The 12,097-nt window shown below is 35.3% G+C and overlaps 1 protein-coding gene across 1 annotated transcript in view; it reads left to right on the forward strand.

The window, feature by feature from the left end:
• Positions 1-7,720, forward strand: part of LOC109048626 (plakophilin-1-like) — a 22,548-nt gene extending 14,828 nt beyond the window's left edge. Inside the window, exons 8-14 of the mRNA XM_042712691.1 lie at positions 1,004-1,159; positions 2,215-2,382; positions 2,462-2,615; positions 3,057-3,243; positions 3,447-3,531; positions 6,812-6,903; positions 7,001-7,720. Coding sequence (XP_042568625.1) covers positions 1,004-1,159; positions 2,215-2,382; positions 2,462-2,615; positions 3,057-3,243; positions 3,447-3,531; positions 6,812-6,892 — 831 coding nt within the window. The 3' untranslated portion in view covers positions 6,893-6,903; positions 7,001-7,720. The remainder of the gene's footprint in view (positions 1-1,003; positions 1,160-2,214; positions 2,383-2,461; positions 2,616-3,056; positions 3,244-3,446; positions 3,532-6,811; positions 6,904-7,000) is intronic.
• The last annotated feature ends 4,377 nt before the right edge of the window (positions 7,721-12,097 follow it).

Consider the following 12,097-nt stretch of genomic DNA (forward strand, 5'->3'; position numbering starts at 1 on the left):
TTTCATTTAATCTTTATTTAACATATTAAGTAAATTTAAATTTTTTAACCCTGTAAAGCCTGGCATATGAAATAATAGTCAGACATTTATTATTATTATTTATTTATTTATTTATTTATTTTTTGAAGTGGACCTTTATTGAAAATTTTTATTGTACCTGTAGACAAAAAAAAAAAGTTTTTATATTTTTGTTGCATATACTATTTAATACATCAGGCTTTTTTTCCTCATGTAGTATGATTTAGAATATGGAGCTCATACTTGAGGAGGAAAAAACACCTCAATTTTATTCAAAAATGCATTTTGGTGCAGTTGCTGATATTTATATGACCAAAAAGATGAAATTCTGAAAGGTTGTAATGTAAATCAATAAGATATTGATTACAGTATGAAATATTACTTACATAAAATGCATATAAGTATCAGTTGTCTCTCTATATCTCTCAGTCATATGTCTTAGTAAAATTATATTTAAATGCTTAGTTTTTATGATCAAAGCTCTGTAGTTTTTTTATTGTGGAGGCAAAACACAAATCATGCAAATCAATACAACAATGATTGAGAGATGAACAAATAAACATTTCTCAAAAGCCTGATGATCTTATTTGATACTCACATTTTAACATGATTTAAAAAAAAAATCAAGTTGCTTTAGAACAGTAAATCTTAAAATATTGCTAAACATATGTATGTTAAAATCATTAATGATTTCTCAGCAAAAAGACACAAACCATGAACTGAAGGTGGACGTTTGTACAATTATATTAAAATACCTTCTAGTAAAAATGTATAAACGATCAATAAGACAACAGAAGATTGTCTGCAACTCTTTGATCATGTTAAAAATATGTAGGCTCTAGAAATTCACATACCAGATGTGATACAGCAGGCTTTATAGGGTTAAACAGAGTTTTAATGTCTGCAAGAATAAAAAAATGTAGTGCAACAAGCTAAAAGTGACTTCTGTGTCCTGGTTCTGTTTGTTTTGGTGATGTGGGAGCAGTCGGTGGAAAACTGTGTCTGCATACTTCATAACTTGAGCTACCAGCTGGAGACAGAGGCTCCTGAACAATTCAAACAGATATCTGTTCTTGACACGAGACCCAAAGAGAACAATAACAAGAGCCTCTTCAGCCCTAAGTCGTCCAAGACCCAAAAGGTACGAACTGCTCCTGATAAAACAACTAGTGTGCAGGATGTTTTGGATGCTGCTCATGGTATGTTGACTTAACTTAAAAGATAAACCCCCGGTTTCACAGACAAGGCTTAAAACTAATCCCAGACTAACATCCCAGATTGAGCTGTTTCAACTGAAAGAAACTTGCTTTGACTGATTTTAAAATATATCAGTGCATTATCATGTTTTTCTAAGGCACTTTTATAAAAATTACTTAAATGTCCTAACTGAACTATGGCCTAATCCTGGCTTAGTATAAACCCTGTCTGTGAAACCAGGCCTAGATCTCCCAAAAAATAAAACTCATTATTCCATTACCAATGCATACAAATTTCTGTATTCTGTAGAACACAATAGGAAAATATTAAGCTCCTGAAGATTTCAAGCTTTGAAAAGTAAAAAAAAAAAAAAAAAAAAAAAAAAATAATATATATATATATATATATATATATATATATATATATATATATTATATATATATATATATATATATATATATATATATATATTAAGCAGCACAACTGTTTTCAGCATTGATGATCAGAAATGTTTCCTCAGCAGTGTTTCCTCATCATGTGACACTGAAGATGGAGTAATGATGATGAAAATTCAACATTGATCACAGGAATAAATAATATTTTAAAATATACTCAAATAGAATATTTGTAATATTTCTCAATACAACTGCTTTTACTGCATTTTTGATCAAATAAATGCAGCTTTGGTGAGCAGAGCAGAGGAGACTTATTTCAAAAACCTTACCAACCCCAAACATCTGAACCGTAATAGTTGAAATAAAAATGTCCTTTTATGTTTCACTGAAAAAGGAAAGTTATAGTTTTAAAAAGGCATGAATCTTCAGTTTTGGGTGAAATCATCAATGGACCAACATGGAAGTCCATACCATTCATAATAAAGCTGGCCTTTTCAGCAGGTTTTATTCTATATTAACCACACAGACATCTCGAAACGGCTGTCCAAACTACTGAGTGTTTACAAGCCATCTTCAAGACATTCACAGACCTTTTTGTTATCAGGACTTCAAATTCCCAGCCATGGAGAAGGAAAAACCTGAAGGAGTGAATTGGTTGTACAACCAGAAGACCCTGCAGCTGTATCGGTCTCTGCTGGGCTCCAGTCAGAAGGAGGCCACTCTGGAGGCGTGCTGTGGAGCCCTGCAGAACCTCACCGCTTCAAAGAGCTCTGTATGTACACTCACTGGAAATACACATGCAGCTGAACTCAAGGGGAAGTCGTTCAACTTGTATTTTGACCTCTGCGCAGTTGTCCACACTGATGAGTCAAAGCTTCATAGAGAAGCTGAATGGCCTGCCTGTCATTTCGCCCCTGCTGATATCAGGAAACTCAAGCCTACAGAAGACCGCCATGTCCTTAGTGGGCAACATGTCCCGGGTGTCATCTCTGCGGGGAGCTATGGGTAAGAGTGTTTTTTAACACTACTAAAGATGAACTATGAGTGATGTCAGTTCTGTGCTGTAGTTTGCGTGTGCCTGTTAAGCAACATCATACATCAAGTGTGTTATTGCTTTTTTTGTATCTGTTTGTTTGATATGTATTTGATTTTTATTTACATTATTTATACAACAAATATTCCAATAATTAATACCAAGTCCAATGTATTTTCAATACAGTGTATTTCATATACAAGAAATACAAAAATAATACAAAGTACAAGTAATTAGTAATTAAAAAAGGCCAGTTACTTATGTTTTCAGAATAAGATATCACATTTATATTATTTAGCAGACGCCTTTATCCAAAGCAACTTACAAATGCGGAGAACAATAGAAGCAATTAACACTGAACATTGCAGCATTTCATTGATCCCTGATGTCCCTGATGTTCTTGTCAACCACAGCCAAGGACGTTTTTCCTATGGTCAGTTCTGTACTCTCTAATGTGACGTCGAACATGATCAAGTCTGACAGCACCATCGCTACAGCGTGCCGTGTGATGCAAACGCTCATGCTGGCAGAGCCCGAAACTAGCAAGAAGATGATCAGCCCGAAACTCGTCGAGTCTCTGACCGCGCTGAGCTCAAATATGTAAGTACTTTCAAAGGAAAATTCATGTGTTAAAGAGAAAATGTGGCATTAGCTCCTGTTTGGAGTTTAGAGGGAAGGAAACTTACAGATGACTCTACTTTAATGACAAGTTTTGTGATAGTCACCCATGTATGACAGTTACTCTGTAAGAATTTGATGTGTATTAGCAGATACCCTGCTGAGAATCTCTCGTTTTTTTGCAGGTCATTCGAGACAGGCAGAAAAGCTGCTGGATTTCTTCTCTGGAGTATGTGGGGACAAAAAGACATCCAGAGTGTGCTGAAAAAGGTAAGACTGTCCTGCCTCAATCTACACTGAGGCTGTAAAGCCAGCCTTTCAAGATCAGTGGAATAGACGGCACAGCTTTGAAAGTCTTTTATTGAATTAAACGGTTAAAGAAATATTAGAAAATTTAGCACACACACACACACACATACAGGTGCTGGTCATATAATTACAATATCATGAAAAAATTTATTTATTTGAATTCCATTCAAAAAGTGAAACTTGTATATTATATTCATTCATTGCACACAGACTGATATATTTCAAATGTTTATTTCTTTTAATTTTGATTATTATAACTGACAACTAAGGAAAATCCCAAATTCAGTATCTCAGAAAATTGAAAAAAGAAAGGATTTTTAGAAATCTTGGCCAACTGAAAAGTATAAAAATGAAAAGTATGAGCATGTACAGCACTCAATACATAGTTGGGGCTCCTTTTGCCTGAATTACTGCAGCAATGCGGCGTGGCATGGAGTCGATCAGTCTGTGGCACTGCTCAGGTGTTATGAGAGCCCAGGTTGCTCTGATAGTGGCCTTCAGCTCTTCTGCATTCTTGGGTCTGGCATATCGCATCTTCCTCTTCCCAATACCCCATAGATTTTCTATGGGTTTAAGGTCAGGCGAGTTTGCTGGCCAATTAAGAACAGGGATACCATGGTCCTTAAACCAGGTACTGGTAGCTTTGGCACTGTGTGCAGGTCCATAAAGTTGGTCAGCAGCAGGAAGCATGAAGTGCTCTAAAACTTCCTGGTATATGGCTGCGTTGACCTTGGACCTCAGAAAACACAGTGGACCAACACCAGCAGATGACATGGGACCCCAAACCATCACTGACTGTGGAAACTTTACACTGGACCTCAAGAAATGTGGATTGTCTGCCTCTCCTCTCTTCCTGCAGACTCTGGGACCCTGATTTACAAAGGAAATGCAAAATTTACTTTCATCAGAGAAAGAGTCAGAGTCCTTTTTGTCTTTAGCCCAAGCGAGATGCTTCTGACGCTGTCTGTTGTTCAAGAGTGGCTTGACACAAGGAATGCGACAGCTGAAACCATGTCTTGCATACGTCTGTGTGTAGTGGTTCTTGAAGCACTGACTCCAGCTGCAGTCCACTCTTTGTGAATCTCCCCCACATTTTTGAATGGGTTTTGTTGGCTGTTTATTTTTCTTATAAAGCACATATTAATGCCTTATTCTGCATGACCATATTTTAGATCCCTTAACGGACCCCGTACCTAAACTTAACAACTATTAACTAACTATTAATAAGCAGCAAATTAAAGAGTTTGTTCAGGGAAAACTCTTAATAGTGATTATGTGTTTCTTATTCTAAAGTGTTACCAAAACAGCATACCTAAGATACATTTGTTAGAAGTGGTTGATCACAAGATGCTGTTAATGATATCAGAGGAAGAGTGAGGGTATATTTTATGAATATTTCCTCATTCTGAAAGGATGTAAGATGGGAGGGCAAAGAAAAAGGACATAACATCTGATTCTAAGAAAGAAGGGTGTGGTAAGGTGTGTACACACATGTGGCGCTTTTACCTCAAAGCAGGAAAAAATATAAAAGAAAAAAAAAATCTCCAGGCTGCGATCCATCTTTCGGTCTGTATGGTAGTTTACACATCAAACAAGACTCTCTATTGCTTGTGTGAATAGTCTTCACACACACACACACACACACACACACACACACACACACACACACACACACACACACACACACACACACACACACCCACCCACACACTTCCAGGCCCTGACATGTACTCCACCCAACCTTGGAAGAGGTTCAACGGGATAAGAGAGGAATCCAGGGAGACGAGTTATGAGCTCTTTCTGGGCGGAGCAAACGGCTTTCACACAACACACTTATCCCAATGTGACCCTCCGACACACACACACACCTACAAACACATTTGAACATACAGTATACCACATGCTCATGGACTATAATTATAATCCACATTGTGTATATTGACATTTCAGCAGCCATGTTTTTGATCACATGATGCTTATTTAGATCTTTAGGCTTACATTGCAGTAAAGCTGTCTGTATCCATGTTAATCTGAGTTTTTAAGCAAAAGCAGCCTTGAGAAGCAGGCTATTTTATCATTTGTTTGTATTTTAGTAGTATGAGGTTGTGTAGCTCCGCCTACACTGACGTATATAATGTAATACTGGATATTTAGTTTCACTTACTTCCTTGATTTTTATTTTTAAATGAGCTGTCATCATCTAGTGCTCACTTAAATGCAATAGCAAATCCATTTTTCATACTTTATAATGTTGTGATGCATAAATTTGCATTAATAGATATTTGTAATAATATTTGGGAGTAAACATTTCTTGTAATATAATATTCATATATATTATTATATTTATATTAGAATTATACCCAATGACAGAAGAAAATGCAAACTTCTGCAGGTGTTTTACTACTTCCGAACAGCACCAAAAAAATAAATAAATAAATAAATAAAATCGTAAACTTGTTTATGTTGATATTAAATAAAGCAATTTGAATTACCATTGTGTACGAAATGTGCTACATAAATAAACTTGCCTTGCCTTAAATAGAGTATTTGAAAAAAAAAAAAAAAAATATCCATTCCTTTGCAGATTGTTAATTAAATTATGCATTTTGAATACTTCATTTCGTCATTAAAATTTTTGAAATTTGACTTTTTATTATGCATTAAATATACATTAAAGCTGATGCATATATAATTTGAAAGATCTCAATTCTTATTTTATGAAGGAAAAAAAACATGGAACTTTTTTATTGATATTTTTAAACTGAGCATCATCAAGTTAGGAAATAAATATTACTGAATAAATGACAAATAATAATAATAATAATAATAAAAATTATTATTATTATTTTTTTTTTTTTGCAGAACAGAAGATGCAAAATATATTGATATATGTGATTGACTGAAATTTATTTTGACTAATCAGCATTTCATGTTGTTGATGCAATTCTGAATCTTTTTAACGTATTGACAGCAGGACTAATACAAACAGTTTATGTAGTTGGTGTTGTGAATATTAAGTTTGTCTGATGGTTCCATGCCTGCACCTCAGTCAGTAGTGAAACATTCCGTTTCTCAGGAACTCAGACAGACATGCATGCATGAACACGTGATTATGAAGTAGTGATTCAGTGGAAAACCACAACATGCATTTGGCTCTAAGAGCTTTCACGCTGTTGATTGTGGTTGTGATGTGTGTGATTTTGAAAGGACAATGAAGGTTTTACCTTTTATTCTTTTGCAGCAAGGGATGATAAAGGACACGTTTATAAATGACGTCACTGCTACAGCATACGAGGCAGCAACACGCATGAAAGCACACTAAGAGATGTGCAAGTAAGTGGAAAGATTGTTTGTTTGTTTTATTGTATTGCCTTGATTCTGAAAACTTTCATACTTCTACTTACTTTGATTTTTTTTTTTTTTTTTTCAGTTTTTCAGTTCTGCAGGAAGCCACAGAGTTTCAGAATACTGCCTTCATACAGTGGAGATCAAAATTAGAGAACAATCTATAAATACATGATTTCTGAAATATTGTTAATCTTCATCCCTCAAAATTTGAAGGAATATTAGCTGTGGGTATTCCACTGTTAAACTAACATGTTTGACAAAATTACCAACAACAAAGTTTTTTGTTGTTGAAAGCAGTGATCAAATACAGTAATCACTGTAGCACGAACGAAGATTGTCAGAAACTGTCAGAAATTAGTAGGAATTGTAGAGGGCCCCTCTTTGAATGACTTCAGCATCTACGGCCACAGGACTTCTCTAGTTTCTCAAACTGCGCTGGTGTCTCGGTCCACTCTTCTTCCAGTCTCTGCCGAGCAGTTCCAGCTGCAGTGTTGAACCGATTCCTTATTGAGAGACTTTGCATTATTCTGTCCTCTCATACATTTGTCTTTTGTGGATGACCAGCCTTTTTGAGGAACTTGAATGAATTAATGTCATTGTAAAACTGCAATATTCATGAAATCATAGATTTGTAACGACTAGATTGTTGCTCCCCTATGCCCTACTTTTCTGAAATGCGTTGATTTTTACAAAGCTCATCGTTCTGAAAAACGAGGTGTACTCTGATTGGCCAGCTATCCAGTGCCTTGTGATTGGCCGAATACCTAGAGCGTGTGACGGAAATGTTACGCCCCTTAACATACTGTGATGCATGATGAGACAAAACCAATAAAAACCAATTACAAACGAGGCATTTGTTGCATCCAGTGGGGAGATAATTACTGATTATAATGACTTTGCGCCGCGTAAACATAAAACCATGTCTGCATTTGTGATCGGAGAAACGACAAACAAAAAGCTCTACTCTACACTGCTTAAAACTCGCGTTTGAATCATCAGTGGCAAATTCTTTAAATATGTAAACGTACTTACAGGCTGTGAGTCAGAAGCGCCAGACTGTCCTTGAAAAGTTTGAATTGCCCCACTCTAATAAAAACAGCCGTTGTGCCACAGACACATTGCAGGCTACTGGTTCAGGAAACAGTCCTCGTCCTCCGTAAAATGCGCTGCACTCTTTCGAGTTTTTGGGTTGTACTGTTCTGGAACAGTGTTGAAATACAACTTAACTACTGATTTCTAGTTGTGTCCTCTTTTGGAAGACCAAACAAAGTAGTTTCTCTTTCACAATGAAACAGCATCTCCACGATATGGCGCCGGCGGCAACAGCGAGAATAAAAGTTATGCCACCTTTCTTTGTGTGAACATTTGGGCGGCGTTATGTAAATCTTCCCACATAGTGACGTAGAGATGTGGGGGTGTGTTAGAACGAGCCGTTTTAGGGTGTGGTTGACTCTTTAGATTTGAGACTTTAGTCTTTGCAACTTTACAGATTTAAGAGCTTGTAACACTCCAAAGAGAAAGGAAAAATTGAAATCGCATCATATGACCCCTTTAAGGAAATTAGCACCAGGTGTCAGATTAACACCAATAACTGAGAGCTATCTGTAAGTGTTCTCTAATTTTGATCAGAGTTCTTTTTCAAATATCTATTTTGTTATGCTGTGCTTCAGAATGCAATTAATTCATGAAATATGCTTAAAAACTGCCTTTCTACGTCTATTAGGATAACTTCAAAAAGGGGTGACCTTGAAATTTAGGAAATTGTAGGTTGTTCTCGAATTTTGATCTCCACTGTACTTTGCAGGACATTGTGGGTATATACAGGACACATTTTAAATTTATTGGAAAACAATTCCTGCCATTTTTTTAATGCAAAAAATGTTGCTTAAGAACTGTTACACTCTCACTGTCATGTGGGCTAAAATGACGAAAAAGCCCCATGAAGAATCATAAAAGTGTTTGTATGATGCTATACACCAGGTGCATTGTGTAAATAACAGACCAAAAATTTAACAAAAATTGTCATTCACTAAATATCCTCTCAGATCTTTTCAGTGAAGCAGTTTACACACAGAGATTGATTCATTCATGAATTTGGACTGATCTGGAATTTAGCACACAAGTCACATGCATGTTTTTTTATTATATTTTTATGGCGCTTTTCTGTCATTTTTGAGCTTGACATCCACAGGTGGAGAATTTGAGTAATCAGTCACTTATTTTTATGGTAAAATCCCTCTTTCTGGGATTTATGGATGATGTGGCTCTCTATACTTCTAGTACAGGCTTGTTTAGTGCATAATACACAGATATGCACATTTATCATGGGAAAGAGTTTGTAAACCTAGGCTTGACAAACTTGCACTACTGGTCCTGCAGAGTAATAATTCCACTCTTCTGCTGCTGCTTTTCTTCCCCTGTACTGCTGTGCTGTATATTCAAACATACTAGGCATATTGGGGATCATAATACACGTTGGCTAAAGCTTTTGGATTTTTCTGCCTGGATAGTTATTGGTTTCTAAATGTGCTTTAATGTAGCAGTTATTAAAAGGGTTAACTATATAACTGCACTATTTTTTTTTTCTTCTCAGTGACCCTTAAGTTGGTCTGCGGTAGTGTTAGGAATGAGAACCAGCAAACACTTTTAAAACACGTCACAGCTGGTACAGTACGTAACTGACCTTCAGTGTTGAAATGGGGTTGAAATAATGTCAGTGGTTGTATTAATGTTGAAAAAATGTTGAAACCATGTTAATACTAATGTTGTAAAAAGGTAAACAAAATTCTTATGAATCAATGTGTACATTTTAACAAGATCTGTGTGAAAGATGTTGAAACATTGCAATATCAGCCCTGATTTAACAAAATCAAGAGATACTCATCATTGGAACTTAATGAACTTTCGGTAACATTCCTGGATCTTTTGCCTTCTTCAACTTATGTGGATTAAACCCTATTAAATCCAGGCTCACCAACTATAGAATCAGAATCACCTAAAACTTTAAAGTTCTCATGGCAATTTCTTTTTTACATTATTATTTTTTTTTTTCATTTTATTATGAATAAATAGAAACAGACAAACAGAAAATTGACAAACAAAAAGAAAATGATAATAATAAATCTTATTTTTGTATTAAAATATAACATGTGGCTACATTTTGCATCTACATGACCAAAAAATGAACATTTTAATCTTGTATTAAAAATGTATTTCTAAAATAAAAGTGCCATTCAACAAGAAATGCTTCATGGTGTGTTGTGTTTACGACTATTTTAACTGTGTACGTTAGACATAAATGTATTGAATTTGTGACATGTATAATTGTTAAGTTGTCAGTTATTTACAGTATAAGCAACATGTACATTTACAGTGTGACTGCATATGAATGTTAAAAGATGTATCACTTCTTAAGATGTAGTAATATTAATTGATTTTCGTGTTTCATATTTACCCAAGATCTCCACCCTAAACTAGAAATGATGGGCGATGAGCCAAGAGATGCTTTTATGAGTCATACACATTCCCCTGTGCAATTATAAAGTTCCTCCCTTCCTGTCATAATATCAGAGAACTTGAACACTAGTGCTAATCCAAACATACTGTATGACAGCTGTGCATATTAAAGGCTGTTTTGGTGCTGCGTTTAGCCTTTTCTGCTCATAATTAGTAGAATCATTGTTTTGTGCCACTATTACTTCACAAACATTATTTGTTCTCCACTGAGTTTTGTTTCAGATGAGCACTTCTAAGTGCTCAAGCAGAAAGTGAATGTGAATAGCAGAATGGTGAGTGTTCGTCAGTATATATGCTCCCGTGCAAAATGTTAATATGCAAATCATTTGAGATGAGGATCTCCTGAACTTTTTGACCCTAAAACTACAGAAATGCCTGATGGGACATTAACGGAGAGCAGTTGGGTGTGTTACTGTGCATGAAAAAAAGACTCCTTTCTTACAGTAATTTTAGTTATGTATAATTAAGATAATTGGGCACCACTTACTGAATTTAACCAACAACGTGAAGCTCATGTAATGAGTGGTTACGTTCTGAACATTGTTTTACCAAATGACAGCTGTGCACATTGTTTTGCATTCGTTCTGGTTCCATATGGAGCAGGGCTGGGAAAAAAAAAATTCAGCCCTGTCATTTTTCGGTCCAAACGGCCCACCACTACAGTCAGAATCTCTCCAGTCGGACAGCACCCATATATACAGTATACACTGTCCTTTAAAATACATACACACACATTTGATGGATTGCTGATGGTTATAATCAAGTCCTGCCTACATTATATCTTGTTTAATATCTAGTTTCACTCATGCATTTATTTGCAAGTTAGTACTTTGACTTTACAATTCTAAATTTATAAATAAGATAACTTAAAATTACTAATTTATTATTTAATCATTCAAAGTTTTTTGCAAAGTCTCATATGCTCACCCAGGCTGAAAGTTTTGAAATTTGGCACACTGATAGAGGACAGTCTCAACATTAACTGCAGCAAATTTGGAGTTTCTAAAAAAAAAAAAAAACTCAAACACCGTAGCACCACCACTTGTCCAAAGATTCACTCATGTTTATTCTAATAACTTTTGAATCGTAAGGCACAGAAGGAAAATTATTTATTTTTTCCCTCTGAATCCTTGGCTTATTACCAAGTAGAAAGAGCTCCAGTATTTTAAAATCGTAAGGTTTAGTTTTTTCACTGTTTTTAATTGTTCAAAAAACTTACTTTTTCGAACTTGTTCTAGATGGTTCTTCCAATTTTCAACAAAATTGGCTCAGACCATGGTGGCAAAAAGTTATGGAATTCAAGTTGATTAGTCAAACCGTTCTTGAATAACTTGCAAACGAATTCAACGAAAAGCACGCAAAAATTGATCTACAGCTGTATCTCTGCAACGATTTAGCATATTGAGACCAAAATTCTAAATTCTTTGAATTTTGCCTATTGTCATGAGACTGGTATTAATAGATTCCTTGGGTTATGCTGATAACTTTTTTAACTCCTCCTAGACAGTTGGTCTGATTTTTACCAAAATTGAATCGTATATCATCTTCAGACCACGATGACAAAATAATGGATTTTGTGTTGATAGACAAAACCGCTTTTGCATAACAGCAACGAATTTGAAACATGATGCCAAAATGACACTTGAGGCTATATCTCTGTAAT

The sequence above is a fragment of the Cyprinus carpio genome, chromosome A23, assembly GCF_018340385.1.
Source record: "Cyprinus carpio isolate SPL01 chromosome A23, ASM1834038v1, whole genome shotgun sequence".
Taxonomy (NCBI): domain Eukaryota; kingdom Metazoa; phylum Chordata; class Actinopteri; order Cypriniformes; family Cyprinidae; genus Cyprinus; species Cyprinus carpio.